Raw genomic sequence first — 18,473 nt, 5'->3', positions numbered from 1 at the left:
GCTTCTAACTTGAGTACTGGCTTACACTCAAAATCATAGTGCAGTGTCAGCCAGGTGTTTGTGATGGCATTGTGGAGAGTGGTTTGTCTTTCTGAGCCAGGCATTTCTGTTACATGGGGAGTAGGCAGAACTGAGTTATCCCATTTTAAGATAAATTTTAAGACACACAAGTCTCTCTGTCTTAACTATGTAAGGACTCCAGATGACTAACTTACAAATACCTGAGTATTGTATAATACCTGAGATGAGTATTCTCGAGTATTAATTAAACTAAACAGTGCTGTGCATTATAGTTCAGTTTTCAGCAGGTTTCTGAGCTTCTTGTGTCCTGCATTTCTAGGAGTTGGGGACTGCAAAGGTCTCCATTTAGAAATTTGTTTCTGAGAGCAGAACTGCTTTGACTAGCACAGATGAAACATTAATTGCATATCATTCCTAGATTAATTAAGCTATACATTCCATTTCTTATTTAACTTAGAACTAATGCTGAGTTTAATTAAACATTTCATAGGAACCTCTGAGAAATGGCAAGGATAGAAACTACAAGCACACAGGGCTATGCGTAGATGATGGCACTTACTTCTGAACCACAATAGTGTTCTCTCTTTTCTTAATTATGCTATTCATCTGTTGTCCTTTGAGGTGACAGGGATACTTCCTATTCCTTGTTTAGAAATTGATTAATTTGAATATATATGAGCATGGTATAAAGTATTAAGGAGCATTTTGATTCTTACTTTTTTTATTCACAAATACTGACTGACATAATTCTGGCAGATTTTTGAATCTGAAAATTCAAGAAGGTGAAGCTCACAACATTTTTTGCCCAGCATATGATTGTTTCCAGCTTGTGCCTGTAGACATCATAGAAAGTGTGGTTTCCAAGGAGATGGACAAAAGATATCTTCAATTTGACATTAAGGTAAGTTGTCAAACTGTTCTTGTACTCTTGAGATGTATTTCTTTTTATTAAAAGTACTATACAGCTTCCATGTGAAATGCTGCTGTCTATCTGTAACCTTCCCTGTAGGACTTTATGTACAAAGAATTACTGGCTGTCTTGTTTGCCACAATATGGATGTTTGGTTACCACTGAGAAAAATAAGAAAGGATGTTGTACTATTCCCGAAACACAGATATGGCGTTTTCAAAATGTATTAACTAATGCAGTATTAGTAACATTATTTGATCAATCTAATGTTTGTAAAAGATTATTTGAATCTTTTAATCTGCTAGATTTGTTTGTGTTGGAGGTCTAAAATTGTTAACAGTTTTTAAATGTTTTTTTTTATTACTGAGAGTCTAATTCCATTTGTAAGTAGTGCCTATTTCCATCTAAAAATATTAATGCAAGTGAATTACTTAATTTTTTTTCTATCCAATGCTTCAAACAATTGATATATATTTATATGTGTATGTACGTTTATGTGTGTATGTATGTGTAAAGGGAAACCTTGTTTTGATTCTCCCGTTTGACTTTTTATTTGTTTATTTCCATTAACAATCTTATAATCCACGTTTTTTCTTTTGTGCTACATGTAGTAATGCACTAGATAACGTGTTACGTTATGTTATCAGTGGTGGCAGAGCAAGAGAAAGCAAGAAGGTTTTTTTTTCCTTTTACAATGCAATATTTTTGTGTATAACAAGTCTCTTTCATAAAGTCTTACACGATGTGGTAAAAATGAAGTATCTAGGTCTGATTAGCCTTTCACATCTTCATCTTCAAATTGAGTGGTTAACGGCACCGTTTTGAAGAGAAGTAGTGAAAGTTCTTTGAAGTTTTCCGCCTCAATTTTTTAATAAAAGTTTTATGAAAGAAGTCCGGCTACGTTAATTACAAAAGTTTATAGGTAATGTCCAGAGATAGTCTAGTTCTGATTTCAGGTTTATTGCAGATGATTATATTGTGGATTTTGTGTTAATCAGTAAGATTTAATTGTTTTCAGCAAGAGTCAGTTCTGTTAATGAGCATTGCTAGTGCATATATAGTGGAAGTACAGAGTAAGCCATATCACAAAGGAGTTGAATTGCACACATTAATTTTTTGTGTGGGATATAAATCATTTGGATCTTAGCCTAAGTCTGGAGTACTGTTTGAATGCTTTTAATGCTGTTTTTTGTTTTGTTTTGTTTTGTTTTAATGGAGATTAAATTTAATAACTATTTAATAGTTATAACCTTTTAATAACTATTTTTAAAAGCCTATCGAAATCGCTCCAGTTGTCATTATGCTTTTTGGCTTTGTTCCCTCAAAGAAAGATTATAATGACAGATTGTTTTATATCAATGATTAAATATGATCTTCTGTGTTAAAATATTTTCTTTCTTTCTTTCTTTTTTTCTTTTTCTTTAGGCCTTTGTTGAAAATAATCCTGCTATTAAATGGTGTCCTATCCCAGGCTGTGAAAGAGCAGTAAGGCTAACAAGACAAGGATCGAATTCAACAGGATCAGATACGCTTAGCTTCCCTATGCTAAAAGCTCCTGCTGTAGATTGTGGAAAGGGACATCTTTTCTGCTGGTTAGTGCTAGAAAGTATCTATGTTGACACAAATGCATAATCACTGCTATTCCAGGGATTAATAAAAAATTAAAAGTTCTACTTAGCACCAAACGTGCAGCAAAATTTTAGGTGGGATGGTATTTGACTTTACTATTCTTGGATTTATTTATTAGCTTTATATGCACAAATATTTCAGTATTCTGAGGCACAGCAAAACTTTCTTATATTGTCTTATTAATTATTAGTTCTGTTAGATGTAGAACCGTAACATAAACTGCTGTGATTTTCTCATCTGAGGAGGCTGGAGCATCAGCGGAGGGATTTTTGTGTCTGTTCTGGATAGATACATAGGCATACTCTGAATTATAGACAGAAAACAGCAGGCTTTTGCTCATTCAGAATTTTGGTGGAATTACATCAGAAAAGTTTGAGCTGAAATAGAACTTTGAAGGATTTTTTGCTACATACATAAGTATTTCTGTTTGCTCGATCACTCCAGTCGTTTCACTTTTTCAGTAGTTTTGCTTTATATTGTTTTCTGTTAAGTCTTAAGATGAATACAAGCTCAAGAAGTGAAAACCCTGATATATTTAAAAGATCATCCTTTAAGCTGTCAATATTCAGCAGTTCCAGGGAAAGGACAAAAACAGTATCAACAAAAGCAAAAAAAAGTGATAGGATACTTCTCTGAAGTCTGTGGCAAACACTATCCTTGTTCCTTGAGCCTGTCAGACTACTGCAGTGATTTTAGTGACTTCAGATTTTAGCCCTTTCCCCATATGAATGGAAAGGGTGGAGGGACAAGAGGAAAGTAGACATGAGGAACCAACCAGGAAAGTTGTAAAACATAACCTCTTTGGAGAAAATTGTTCACAATTGGTGGAGAACTGGGAAAGAAACAAATTTTGTGAAAACAAAGCAGAAAATGTTTTTATCAGTGAACGTAAAACAAACCTCAGGGATATTCCGAAAGAAGGTATTACCCTCTCATCCTTGTTTCTGACAACTGTTGTCCTGACAGAATGTTACATTAGCCTGAAGGTCAGGGCTTGAAACCACTTTGTGTCATACTGTTGCAGTCCTTCAGATATTGTCAGATTCTGCTTCCTTTACACGGGCTAAATTCACCCTCTCTCTAGAATGCCCCTTGAATGTGAAAATGCTCTCCAAGTGCATAATTTTTATGAGAAATACCCTTTTTTTTTTCTTTTAACAGTTCCTGGTAAAATTTCCTGAAGTCTTGAAAAAAGACCTCATTCTGTTAGTAAAATGTCCAAGAAGGCATTTACAAGGCCTTTTTTTCCTCCACGTGAAGGAAGATTTTCGTCAGTGGCAAGAAAGTTTCACCAACAACTAAAGCATTCTGCAATATTAGGAATGAGAACCTTTTGCAGAAGGCAGCCATATTAGTCTCATAGTACAAAATCCTGTATGACAGAATTAGAACAGTGCAGTTGGAAGGGACTTTTAAACATCATCTAGTAACACTGCCAAACCACTTCAGGGCTAACCAAAAGTTAAAGCATGTTATTGAGGCCGTTGTACAAATGCTTGTTGAACACTGACAGACAACGAGTCAACCACCTCACTGTCTGTTCCAGTGTTTGATCATCTTCCTGTAGACAAATTCCTCCTATTGTCTACTCTGAAATCACCCTGGCACAGCTCTACTTCCTCTGGAGAAAAAGAAAATGCATTCTTAGTTGAGTGTGTCTTCATTATCGCCATATTCTTGAAGGGATATTGATTTATATCTTTAAAGTTCAATCAACACATCCCACATTTCATACTTCTGTCAGTTCTGCAAGTTTTTCACAAGTAATCTATAGTTTAGACATTATTGTATCAACTAATATGGCTTTAGTAAGAGATTCTTCAGAATCTCTATATTGGAAAATACCAACTAAGCTGTAGATAACCATTCACTGTCATGTACTAAGAACAAGTTATGAGGTTTTGTCAGCATGGAATTTCCATTTTTAGGATCTCTGTCTTTTCTGCTCATTAAAGTAAGGCACTGTAGATGTAGGAATGTTTCTATTAAACACAGGGTTCCTTAGAATGTACTAATTTTTCATTACCCACTACTTAATAGCACCTTCGACAGAATCTAATCAGCTCTGACAAACAGAAAATGCCATTCCTTTTCAAAAAATCATTCTGAGATTTTTAAATGTCGTTCAGATGAAGATAGTACACAAATACTACATCTGTGTATTAGCAGATCCTATGTATTAGAACCTCTTAATGCTGTACAAGAAGCATATGAAATTGTAGCAAGGGGACACGTATGGAAAGTAGTAAGCACTGCAGACTTAGTTTTGCATCATCAGTCCTCTTTCATTTTATCCTGGATGGAAACAAGGGGCAAAGTGTATTTTGTAGGAGAGATATCTTTTGAGGTACACTGGGAAAGCTGATTGTAAGCTGCAACTATTTTGCTGTTTTGATTCATATCAATTTCATTATATGATATAAACATTATCAGGAGAAAAAAATAAATCAAGAAATGCTTCTTGGACAATGCTTTCAGTCCTTCCATGAATTTTCTCTTGTTGAAACTTGCTGCAAGTTCATTAAATATGTGCCATACCCTCAAATAAATCATCCTTCTTACTGTTGAGGAAGGCAGTCTGGGGAGGCTGAACTGTTAGTTGTCACAACCATTTGGTGTTACTTCCTTTCAGTCTGTGCTATCATGGAGTCCATCCGAAATACAACTTTGTTTCATGAAAAGTTGTAGGATCAATAGGCTCATCATTCTTACTCAGTAAAATGGCATCCTCAGATAAGAACTCTTGGTCTGGGATAAGCTGAGGAAAGACTTTTTGAAAGAAGTTGTTCTAACTTCCTTCTGTGAGTACAATGTATGTATATTCATGTGTATGCATCTTTAAAAATCCCATTCTGGTTCATACCGAAAACAGCAAGAGTGAAGCCTTCTGAGATCTGTTTCTGCAGGTTCTAGTGGGAAAAAAAAAAGGCTCAGCACAATGGGAACTGCCTCTCAGAGACACAAATCTGCCTTTTATATTCTCAGAAACTCAGAAATATTGCCAAAAAGACTGAATTACACCAGGGAGCTTAGTATCTTATTGTCTCCTTCTGTAGTGAGTTTAAGCTTGTATTATAGCAGACTGTCTTAGTTTCAGCTAGGATGGAAATGTTTTCTTCAGAGTGTGTGGTATGATGCTATGTTTTGATTCTAGGAGAATAACAAGCTTGATAACACGGTTATGTTTATGATTGTTGCTAAGCAGTGTTGTACAGAGCTGAGGCCATTGTTATGTAGTGACTGATATCTTTAAAGCTAGTAGTAACCTCAAGAGAAGCTCATTTCTCTACTGTGTCATGGAAAGTACCTTCCATTTCATTTGGGGACTGATGGAAAGAGTAAAAATTCATAAACTTAAAAAACGAAATGGATTGGATCTTGTTCTAGATTGAATTGGTACATTTAATTATACATAAAATGCATTTCAGGTATAGCAAACTACCTAGTTTTTGTTTTACAAGAAGTTTAAATTTAGTTTTATCACAGAAACTTTAGTAAGAGATCTAAGAATATTTTAAAACAGTAGTATTACTTTTTATCTTTTTGATTTGATGTGATATGTTTCCATGTATTGTAGTGTGAAGCAATTTCAAAGCAACAATTCAATTTTAACTCTAAATAAGTAGTTATTGTGTATATATCTTAATGTTCAGGGAATGTCTTGGTGAAGCACATGAACCTTGTGACTGCCAAACCTGGAAGGATTGGCTACAGAAAATATCTGAAATGAAGCCAGAAGAACGTAAGTCATACTTTTTGTTTTATTATTTCATTGTCATCTTTCATTTTTAAAGGGAATTTTTAGTTGCATTAATTAAAACTTTACATTGGTTGAAAAATAAAGAAGAGGAAGAAAAACAAACCACTGAATGATGAGCAACTTCATGTTTAATTGCATATGTAGTTATGGTAGACATATGTAGTAATGGTAGACTTTTATCCTGAAACCATTCCTACCGGTTCCCTCATAAATCTGCATATGGTTCAGAGAGATGAAACTCTTCTCCCTTCCTTTTACAGCCTTCCTTCATTTTTTTTTTTCATTTATTCCTGAAGATAACTTATGTTTTCTAGGCAAAAAATCTTAATCTTAAATATTTAAATCTTAAAATCCTTGCCCTAGTCTGCACTTCTGTTTAATTGTATTCATACAGTTGTTTGTGTACTTTAGAAATGTTTAAAAGCAACAGGTAATAATAATAGTAATGTTGACTGTAAATTGCAAGAGAATTATGGAAAATGGCTTCCTGGTAAATAACTCCTAGAGGTCAACCAACAATATCTGGGTTTACATAGGACAGACAGAAACAAACAAACAAACAAAAAAACGTTTACTCAAATAAACACTAACTTAACTTGGTTACAACAATTCAGAGCCTTTCCGTTATGTCATAGATTATTCTAGAAAATGTTATAGACTCAAAATGCACCATGCTGAGTCAAACATCAATTTTTAAATACATATTTTAATAATCTATGTATTATGTATGCCATAGACTACAATATACAGAAGTAATTTGTGTACTTTATACGTATTTGTATATGTGTACATATACATATAGTATATTAAGTACGTATAATGAAGAATTACAATATTCTGTCAAGAAATAGGTAAACACGTATCTTTCCTAACCTGATTTTCACAAAAGATTAAACAAGTAAAATTTCAACTTCTCTGTTTTCACATGGTCCGCATCCTCCTGTCACATTCATGAAGTTGTGGGAGTTAGTGAGGCATATGAAGATGCTGCCAACTGCCTGTGGTTACTAACTAACTCCAAACCATGCGCCAACTGCAAATCTCCAATTCAGAAGAATGAGGGCTGCAACCACATGCAATGTGCGAAGGTAAGAAAGACCTTTCATACAATTTGTTGTGAATTCAGGTAACGTAATTTAGGTTGTGTCATATGTACGTTTCAGGAGCACAAAAGTCCAAACGTTTTGAAATGTCAGGCCTAAGATCTAATGGAATTTGTTTCAAAAATTAGGTAATCTGCAAATGATGAGTTACTTGTATATAGAAGATGTTTCGTATTTAGTGAAGTTTATTTGGCTGGTAAGTGTACAGTGTAATTATCAAGATTTCCTAAACAGCTGACAGTTCTTGGCAATACACTATGAAATTTAAGGGAACAGAAATCCTTGGTAGTTTAACCATCATTAATAATGTAGAAGAGAATGAACAGAGGGTCAATACTGGGGCCTGTCCTGTTCAATATCTTTACTGATGATCTGAATGAGAGTATTCAGTGCACCCTTCAGTAAGTTTGTAGATGACACTAAGTTAGGAGGAAGTGTTGATCTGCTCAGGGGTAGGAAGGCCCTGCAGAGGGACCTGGACAGGCTGGATAGCTGGGTTCAACAAGTCCAGGTGCCACAACGACCCCAGGCAATGCTACAGGCTTGGGGCAGAATGGCTGGAAGACTGTAGAGAAAGCAGACCTGGGGGGTATTGGTTGATGCTTGGCTGAACATGACCCGAGCCCAGGTGGCCAAGAAGGACAACAAAGCCGGTGATGGGTCTGGAGCACAAGTCTTATGGGGAACTGTTGAGGGAACTGGGATTGCTCACTCTGGAGAAGAAGAGGTTCAGGGGTGACCTTATCACTCTCTACAGCTACCCAAAGGGGGGTTGTGGTGTGGTTGGAGTCAGCCTCTTCTCCCGTGTAACTGGCAACAGGACTAGAGGGAATGGCCTCAAATTGCACCAGGGGAGATTCAGGTTGGATGTTAGGGAATACTTCTTCCCCAAGAATGGTCAGGTGCTGGAACGGGCTGCCCAGAGAGGTGGTGGAGTCACCATCCCTGGAGGTGTTCAAGAAATGTTCAGAAATTGTACTGAGGGACATGGTTTCATAGGAAACATTGGTGATAGGTGGACAGTTGGACAGGATGATTTTCCACCTTGGTGATTCTATGATTCTATAACATTTTCAGTTACCAGAAGATGGTACTTTTTAAGGATTTGTAAGGTTTAATGAACGCTTTGCCTTATTGCATTTTTCTTTTGCGTTATTTCTCTATATAGCAACAAAACAGAGAAATTTGAATGGGAAACTGTAAACATTAATTAAACAGTAGGAATGAAAAGACAGGAAACAGTAATTCCAAAACAAACTAATTAGTGACAGAAGCCAAAAAATTAGTCATGAGTTTGCACTATGCTACTAAAATAGAATATTTCTTGCCAGCAGTTCAGTAGCATTTGAGAACACTTTCAAACTAGTTAAAAATGGCATATTTAGCATACTTATGTCTTTTTGAGGAGGATCATTAAAAATGAGAAAGTTGCACATATATAACATAATTGTCTTCCAATAAAAAACTGAGAGGTTTAGCAGTGGAGACTAGTACATTCTTCTGGATATGTCTCAACCTACATTGATATCCAGATCTTATTTTCTTTATATTATCATTACGTATTCTGTTTGTGAAGATTGGGTCATTGATTTTTTTGGTGGTGTGTGTTTGTTTGTTTGTTTGGAAGTAGTTTGGCAACCAAGAGCAGATTCTCTTCCACTTCAGTTTATGCCAGTTTTTTGCTGTTCTTTTTTTCCTTTTTAAATGATTTTTAAAGGAGTTCATAAATTCCATAGTGATAAGAAATGTAATAAGATTTGCTGTTCAGCACAGTTTGAAAATTTCCAGACTGTAAACAGAGTTAAGAGCATTTGAAATAGTTATTTGCAGAATAATTATATTGGTGACAGTGTGGAAACAATTCATATATGGGATGTAGAATCATGGATCATTTAGGTTGGAAAAGATCTTTATAATCAAGTCCAACCATTGCATAAAGCTATGACATTCACTATCTGCCTACACGTCACATCTACCTTTCTTAAATATCTCCAGGAGTATGGATGCCACCACTTCCCTGTACAGTCTGTTCCAATACCTAACCCCCCTTTCCGTGAAGAAATTCTTCCTAATGTCCAATCTATACCTCCCCTTGCTCAACTCGGGTCTGTTATCATGTGTCCAGTCACTTGTCACCTGGGAAAAAAGGCCACTCTTCTCACTGCAACATCCTTTCTGGTAGTAGTGGAGAGCAGTGAAGTCGCCCCTCAACATCCTCTTCTCTAGTTTAAACAGCTCTCAGCTAGTCCCTTCACTAGTTTAATCACTTTTCTCTCAATGTGTTCCAGCAAATCAATGTTCTCCTTGTACTTAGGGCCACAGGCCCAAAACTGAACGCGGTACTCGGGCTGAGTCTCACTAGAGCTGAGCAGGAAGGGCCAACCCCTTCCCTGGTCCTGCTAACCACACCACTGATAAAAATGAGGATGCTATTGTCTTTGTCAGCCACTTGGGCATGCTGCCAGCTCATGTTCAGCCAATGTAACAAAATGTTCAGGATGTAACAAAACCTCTTCAGTTATTTGACAGCTGTTGTGTCACTGAGCTAATCTCAATAGAATCAAAGTATGGTTTAGGGCTTGAGGAGGCTTCAGCCACTAACTTCTGAAGAATATAGATAATTTAATTTAGTACCATTCTGCAGTGCTGGCTGACAACCACAGTTCTATTCCTCTTTGATGTTGTTCCTTATAAACAGCTTAAACTGTCCCTAAAACAGTCAGCTTCCTTTTGTGATGGAGAAACCTCTGCAAACAGAAGCTGCCTCTCCTCAGCCTTGTGAGGAGGGAAAAGAATGGTATCCTCAGGATCATCACAGGGCTCAGATGCAAGGTACAGAGGACACCTCGCTTGTCCCTTCCTAAAGTAAGGATGTGTTACAAAGCTTCAGCCTTTGCTGCAGTAAGTTCTGCTGAAGCCTACTGTGTAGTGAGTAGAGAATTGCAAGTGCTTCTTGTCAGCTAGCATGTACCTGGGTGTAGAGGATGCACTTTAGTCATAGAATCACATTTCTGTATTTAAGCAGGCACTGTTCTGTTTTACGAGCTTGGTTTCTAAGGCAACAAGGCTCATGCATTCCCCCTGTCTCTCACTCCCCTAATTCTAGTAGTTTTCTTACCTTCTGGGTACTTTGAACTAGATACAGGAAAGAGTTCATGGATACTAGTTTACTGCAGATTTCATGACATTGGGTAGTTGTATTGTGCAGAGACTTAATTTGTACTGCCACCAAGGGAGAGGCTAAAATACCTACTCAGCAGTTACCTGCTCAGCTATTGCCTCTCCTGCTTGGTTCAGGCAGCAAACATGTCGTTTGTAAAGCCTAGCCTGTACAGCATCACAGATAGCTCACCATAAAGGCAAGTAAAGCAGAGTCTTCAGGTTTTTGGAGATGTAACTAAACTTCAAACAGATGGACATGTTTTTGAATATTTAATGAGAGTAAGTTATTAGAGAAGGGTCCTGGAACAGTGGGTGAGTCTTGGTTTATTGAGGAAGCTTTTCGAGATGTGCAAGATTAGAGGATGCATATGGTGAAGTGATAATGAAGGGAGATAATTTGGGAAAGGTGGTATTATTGCAGTGGGAACATATATACATAAATTAATAGGAAATTAAGCTTTAGTAGTTGTGTTGCTTGCAACTTATTTCGTAATCTTTTTTTATATAATGCAACTTTTTATTATGTTTTGAGCATTTCTGAATAATAGACAATTCAGTGATAGACTCTTAAGATTTTTGTGCACAGCTACTCTTCTATTTAATTCTCAGCACTCATCTTACCATTTTGTAAAAGCAAGCACCTTCAAAAAAAATTTAAGAACAGAGAAGGTGCAGCGCAATAGCAGAAATACTTTTGTCTGCATTGCTTTTTAGAAGAAAGTCAATGTCACATGTGAGACAAAATTAGCAAAAGTGTAATGCAGAAATTGTAATATATGTAATTGAATGGAGTCACTACTTATGAACACATCTGGTATGGACTAGATATTTCTGGAAAGGTTAAACTTACAAAAGAGAAGAAAAATGTGGTTTAATTTATTGAATTCCAGTAATAATATTAATGGCTTCTTACTACTTCACATTAATTTTTGCTTCAGTTTTTCAGGATTTTTCTTTGTTCATCAGTAAAACAGATTAAATGAATAGGATGACCAAGTCATAGTCTTCTGCCCATCCATTTCTAGACAGCTTCCGGTTATTTTGAAATAACCCAGCTGAGAATTCAGTGCTGAGTTGAGAATAATAGTTCAATCTTCTCTGTTGAAAAGAAGTCTGGATATGACAGGTCTCCTTGTAATCTGTTACCTGTTTTAAAAGCTTTCTGCTCAGAATGCAGAAGAGGCCTAACTTGAAATCATTATTGAAAGTACTGTTTTTACTTGCTTGCTTTAGTAGTTGCTATTACTATCACTGTTTTGCATTAGGAACACCACATGACCAAAATATTGGTAATCACATTTTTTTAATTGCTATTAGGAAACAAGAGAGTAAATGCGTATTGCTGAGCTGTTCAGCCCGCTCAGCACTGTCCTTGTGATAGGACAAGAGGAAATAATTTTGAACTGAAAGAGGGGAGATTTAGACTGGATATAAGGAAGAAGCTTTTTATAATAAGGGTGGTGAAGCACTGAAGCAGGACGCCCAGAGAGGTGGTGGATGCCCCCATGTCTTCATGGAGACATTCAAGGTCAGGTTGGACAGGGCACTGAGCACCTGATCTAGCTGTAGGTGTCCCTGTTCATTGCAGGAGAGTTGGACCAGATGACCTTTAAAGCTCCCTTCCAACTCAAACGGTTCAATGATTGTACAATCAGTGAAGACACAGCTTTCACTTAAGCCTTCTGTTTTCTTTAGGCTTATGTTTTTTGTTATTTCTTAGGTGCAATTAGTTGGGCACTTCAAAGGTTTTGCATGCTCTTTCTACATTACAGCAAATATGAAGTCATAGTATTTCTTTCACATTCGTTCCACTACAATGATACCAGCAGGGTTGCAGCTGGGAACAGATTTCAGAAGCACATCTCTTGAATTACTGGTAATGGTCATTGTGCAAACATACTAGGATTGAGTGAGAAACTGTTCTTCTCCATCAAGAGAATATTCAGGATACTGAAAAACACTTTTCCAAACTGGAAAAAGCAACAAAAAAAAAATGCAGATAAGATCAGTAGAATTGCATTTACAGAACTGAAATATTTTGTTTTGAGTGCTTTACAGATAAGTCACGCTCATGTGTAAACTATTAGTTTCATTTTATTGACTGAGAAATTAATTAAGCTTTCTGATAATTCCACTTTTTAAGTTTTGTTAAAATTCACCCTTTAGCAGTTTCAGTGTTACTTTTTAAAAAAGCAAACAAACAAACAAACAAAACAGATCTAATGAGCTCTATCATTAGATTTATTTCATACACTTACAGCTTAACTTGTAGCTTATACATGACCTTTTGATTCGGTGAACAAAAATTCTGACTCTCATGATTTGATAACCATGATCTTCTATAATACATGAAATAGGAAAAAGGCTCCACAACAGTTCTGTTTAGACCACAAGTATGATGGTCTCAGAATGGTGCTAGTTTTTCTTAACTGCATACCTACAATGTATCAGCTTCTTTCTTTTTGTCTTGTTTTTTTGTGTTTTCTCTGAAGTGCAAGTATGATTTTTGCTGGATATGCTTAGAAGAATGGAAAAAGCACAGCTCTTCTACAGGAGGATACTACAGATGTACTCGCTATGAGGTTATTCAGCATGTAGAGGAACAGTCCAAAGAGATGACAGTAGAGGTAACAAAAATGTCTGCTTGCATAGTAGTACTAAGGCTGCAATTTGGTGTTTAGGGTAAGTTCAATTAAAATTCTTCCCAACCGAGGTTTTAAAAGAGAAAATATAACCTTAAAAATAAGCAAAGGACAGAAAGAAAACATGCTTATTTGTGGATAGAAGCATAAGATTTAGTTCTTCATCTGTCTTTGCTGACAGCCACTGGTTGACTTAGACTAGTTGATTTACTTTCCTTTGTCATGGTTTCCTTTTCTGAAATGGGTGTGGTGGTACTCTCTGTGCATTTCAGAAGACATGTTTTAATTTTGGCATTTGGAAAGTCTGCTTAAAAATAGTATGCACACAGTACATTAACTCTAGTTAGAGTATTTTCAGGCTTGGACATTCAAAACTTACATTTGTCTTTTTGTGCATAGCACTTGTCAGCATTGTGTATAATGCTTCACATTTGGTGGGAATATAAACAGTTTTGAGATTGTAGCCAACAATAATTGTTAAATTAAACCATTAAATTTGTCCTGGTTTGTATTCTTCTTTTCCAGGCTGAAAAGAAGCATAGGAGATTTCAAGAACTGGATAGGTTTATGCATTATTACACAAGGTTTAAGAACCATGAACTTAGCTACCAGGTATGGAACAAATCATATTTATTCATTCTTGTTTACATTTCATTCATTAAAAAAAAAAAAAAGCATATTGTATTTTATTTGTTGTCTTGTTCTAGTTAGAACAGCGCCTTCTAAAAACAGCCAAAGAAAAGATGGAGCAGCTGAGTAAAGCTCTCAGTGGAAGTAAGTAGAACTTGTTAGTATTTGCTATGAACTGTGAATTTGATTTGAAATCAAATGTGTTATGGCTAAACCTTTTATTTTGAATAGAGCTCACATCAGTCTGTTGTGTGATGTGATCCCTCCAGAACTAGAATTCATAAGCAGTGGATGAAAGTACAGTAAAATCTTACATATTTCACACAGAGGAAATGGCACTAATAAGAGAGAAGCTAATATTCTGTGTTCACTTCTTATAGTAAGAAGACTGTAGACTCACTGAGAACCTGCTGCTGTGCTGCTGCAGTTTAGCTGATGTGCACATTTTTGGTGGAAAACTCTTACACTAAAAGAAATGCTGACATCAGCAGGAGAATATTTTCACAGTGTTTTATTATCTTACAGCTGAGGGAGGCTGTCCTGATACCACATTCATTGAAGATGCAGTACAGGAGCTTCTGAAAACTCGACGCATTCTCAAGTGTTCTTATCCATATGGATTCTTTTTGGAGCCTAAAAGCACAAAGAAAGAAATATTTGAACTTATGCAGGTAATACATGCATATAGCTTGCTTTTCTAATATTACATTTTTTGTAGTATTAGTTATCAGTGTCGTGTGTCTACTTTTGTAGTGCAAAACTGATACTTCATATTTGTAACCAAGTCTGAGTAAGACATGGATTTTTAACACTATGGCACAATAGCATTTAGTTCAATTTTAGAATGAATGAAAAACAACACTTTACTGCAGAACCAAAGAGTAAGGACAGGTGGAAAGGGAAAAAAAAAAAAAAAAAAAAGAAAATTAGTGCTGCTAACCAACCTTCTTTTAGCTAAGTTGTAATTTTGAGCAATCTTTGTAGCCCAAATCTGGAAGCAGCCCTCTCCAAAAAGCAGCAAATAGAAACACTTGCATCGGTGCTTTCCATACTGCAGAGGAGGCTTGAACAAGGAGAAGGGATTAATTGGTGGTGGTGGGGTGGAACTTCTATTAAGTTGTTTTTTCTCCTTATGTAGCTCCTATTTCCTGTCTTGCGTGATGATGTGTCTGATGAGTGGGTGCAGGCACAGCTGGGAGAGTACATGGGTAGTAGTGACATCAGCTGCAGGGGCTGCTGCTGCTTTCCTTTCCTTTAGGATCCCCAAAGATAGTCAGTGTGTATATGTGTGCAGGGAAGCCCTACGGCAAGCTGGAGGAAAGGAACATTTAGGTCAATAAAAGCATAGGCAAGATATTTGGAGACCGCAAATGGCTTGTTACACTTGGAATAACTAGGCAACTGAAATTCAGAGAGCAGGAGTTTGAGTGGCTGCACGTATGAGTTAGTGTTGGAGCCAGGACACAAATGACTGTGGACAAGCTGAGGCAGGTGATAAAATTTCAGTTCTTACAGAGCAGGCTTCCAGGCATGCACTGACAACTTTGGTCTTGCTTAGTCATTCTCCACCTCAGAGTCTTTAGTGATGAATCAAAACTGTTGTTTCAAACAAGATAGTGAACACCAAATTAAAAAATGACTCTTGTCTCTGGTAAGTTTAAATAAAAGAAGAAAGAACAGACTGCCAGAAAAAAAAAACACAGGTCATCTTGCTAAATAAGCTGTAATTTCTATAGCTTTAATAATTATATGAGAGCTGATGAGACTCCTGTCTGGATGTTATTTTCAGAAGAAAGGAAATCATTCAGTGTTTATGGCGTAGAGCTCCGCCTGATTTCATAGAATCACAAAATCACAAGGTTGGAAACGACCTATAAGATCATCTAGTCCAACCATCTCCTCATCACCACTGCCACCACAAGCACTAAACCATATCACGCAGCACGTTGTCCAGACGCCTCTTGAACACTGCCAGGGATGGCAACTCCACCACCTCCCTGGGCAGCCATTCCAGTGCCTGACCACTCTCTGAGAGAAAAAGTTCTTCCTTATGTCCAACCTAAACCTCCTCTGATACAACTTGTGGCCACTACCCCATGTCCTGCTCGTTGCTTGGGAGAAGAGGCCAAATCCCTCTTCACCACAGCCTCCCTTCAGGAGGTTGTACAGTGCAGTGAGGTCTCCCCTGAGCCTCTTCTACTCCAGACTGAATAATCCCAGCTCCCTTTGCCGCTCCTCATAAGACTTGTGCTCCAGATCCCTCACCAGTTTTGTTGCCCTTCTTTGGACACGCTCCAGGGCCAACATCTTTCCTGTAGTGAGGGGCCCAAAACTGAACACAAATGTACAGAATCACAGAGAATCATACCCCTTTTATTTACCCCACAATTTATTCTGTGTTTATTAACCATTGCAGACAGACCTGGAAATGGTCACTGAAGACCTTGCACAGAAAGTAAACAGGCCTTACCTTCGGACTCCTCGCCATAAAATCATCCGTGCAGCTTGTCTTGTGCAGCAAAAGCGGCAGGAATTCTTAGCCTCTGTGGCCCGTGGTGTTGCCCCTGCAGACTCACCAGAAGCTCCCAGGCGCAGGTAAACCGAACAAAATACTGTGCAACGCAAAAAAGTTCATTTGGTAATGATCAAAGTGAGGTGGAGCCGTATTGGTGGCCGTAGATCACCAGATAGTTACATTTTCTTTGTCATTTGATCACTGTGGAATTGCAGCTTTTCACAAACTCAAATGCACATATGCTGTTAATCAGACTCTGCGGATGAAACTGCAAATGAGAAACCTCTGCTGGCTTTTAAAATTGCTTCAAAAGCTAAGTGCAGTAAATATCCTTGAGTACTGTGATTGCGATAATTGGTGGGGTTTTCTTTCACTTCTTCAGTATTTATATCGCAATTTCATGGTTTTCTAAATGAGTTGCAAGATAAGCATTAAAGGAGAAGATTTAAGAGCAGTAGAGTTGCACTGTTTATATGTTGATAGGTTTTGAAGCTATTTATGTTGTTCATACTTTGTTCTGACTCTAAACTTAATTTCTCTTAACTTTATAGCTTTGCTGGTGGAACATGGGATTGGGAGTATTTGGGATTTGCATCCCCTGAGGTAAACTATTTCTTCTTACATATTTAAATTAGTTCTGCATATTCTAGAAACACAGGTATGATTGTGGTCTGCATGAAGAGCTTCCTTATACAAAGCATCTCAAGCTGGTTTAAGCTTACCATTTTATTTATTTCACAATAGAAGGAAATATATATATGAATACCTAACTGCAGTGACACTAACATGACTATAGTTACTTAACATTACATAGTTTTCCAAGTACGTAACCAGGTTTAGAATAAACTGGTTTCTATGTGCTGGGGAGCCTTAAAAGACTAAATAATACGTACGTAGATTACTTTTCAGTGCAACATTATTTCAGCAGAATTTGGCAAAGCCTAAGAAATTCCTGTCTTTCTTTAACAACTCAACAAAAACTTACAGGCATATACCCAAATATTGTTTAACATTTGAAGTGTTTCTTTTCATTTTTATATATTAAAGCAGGATGAAAATTGCTTACTTAAACGAGATTTAACCGAGAATGAAAACAACAATTTTTAAATGAATATTTCTCTACCCACATATGGGAAAAGAGTATATAATTTTCAAGACTGCAGTAAAACAAGAAGCTTCCTATAAAGCTTGCCTTTATTATCTTAACTTTATTTTGTATTTTGAGAACATTAGATTAAAGCATTAAGTTAGGAAGGAAGCTTCATCTCAACATTTCCTTGCTGCTGTTTTCTTTCTAGCTAGTCATTTTAAAGCATCCTGGAAAACTCCATGTACTTTTTTCTATATATTTCCTTTGCTATTGTTGTTGGTGAGCATCATGCTGGTGAGAAAGTAGCTTGCTTCTCTACAAAACATCAACTTGCTTCTCTTGTCTAGTTCCTTTAGTCCTTTCCTTTGAAATAATTCCGTGTTCTAAAATACCAAACTCATTGTGATGGTATTTTATTGTTAGTGGAACTGGTTATGAGAAGCTGATAAGCAGTATGTTGATGAGCTGTTTAGCAGCAGGTGCCATTGCAGTCATGCTTAGATGATAGCTTGTAAGTTTTTATGATTTGCCTAAATGTGGCACTGCATAATGCAAGTTGGCTTCTTTGCTATGTAGAGAGGAAGGATACTTGCAACCACCTATGCTAAATGAATTTTGTAGAATTAATATTGGTCATTGTTTGTTTTAGTGATTTTTTTCAATACACAGTTTTTGATGTAGAGCTGTACTTTCACAAGAAGATCTGTGCATAATGTTATCACAGAAAATAAAATCTTAGTGGGTTTAGCAAAGAATGCTGATTGTTGAATGTCCTTGTGTGAAACAATGATGTTCCTATCCAACAAAATAAAAGTTCCTTAGTACACATTTTAAAAATTGTTGCAAGTAAACAGAAGTAAAATTTTAGCTGCAGTAATTGAGTTGCATATTTCATACATTGAAAAAAGAAAACAAGCAAAATTATAGTTAAGAGGCTATTGGTAAAATCTTTTGAAAGCAGATGAAAGATAAGATCTAATATGACTAATAAACTTTAGTGTTCTGTGATCA

At 36.6% G+C, this 18,473-nt stretch overlaps 1 protein-coding gene across 5 annotated transcripts in view; it reads left to right on the top strand.

Moving 5' to 3' along the window:
- The window catches only part of ANKIB1 (ankyrin repeat and IBR domain containing 1), an 88,075-nt gene that overhangs the window by 62,318 nt on the left and 7,284 nt on the right, over nt 1-18,473 (top strand). For all 5 annotated transcript variants that reach the window (XM_042816618.1, XM_042816615.1, XM_042816619.1 and 2 more), the window contains exons 8-17: nt 778-922; nt 2,357-2,523; nt 6,214-6,302; nt 7,278-7,408; nt 13,078-13,212; nt 13,753-13,839; nt 13,935-14,001; nt 14,383-14,528; nt 16,274-16,452; nt 16,924-16,975. In XM_042816618.1, the coding sequence (XP_042672552.1) occupies nt 778-922; nt 2,357-2,523; nt 6,214-6,302; nt 7,278-7,408; nt 13,078-13,212; nt 13,753-13,839; nt 13,935-14,001; nt 14,383-14,528; nt 16,274-16,452; nt 16,924-16,975 (1,198 nt within the window). The remainder of the gene's footprint in view (nt 1-777; nt 923-2,356; nt 2,524-6,213; nt 6,303-7,277; nt 7,409-13,077; nt 13,213-13,752; nt 13,840-13,934; nt 14,002-14,382; nt 14,529-16,273; nt 16,453-16,923; nt 16,976-18,473) is intronic.

Source organism: Centrocercus urophasianus, unplaced genomic scaffold, assembly GCF_019232065.1.
Source record: "Centrocercus urophasianus isolate 14NV4802_14NV808 unplaced genomic scaffold, USGS_Curo_1.0 seq_16, whole genome shotgun sequence".
NCBI lineage: Eukaryota > Metazoa > Chordata > Aves > Galliformes > Phasianidae > Centrocercus > Centrocercus urophasianus.
The sequence above is the reverse complement of the archived record's forward strand: the minus strand, read 5'-3'. Positions and strand labels throughout refer to the sequence as shown.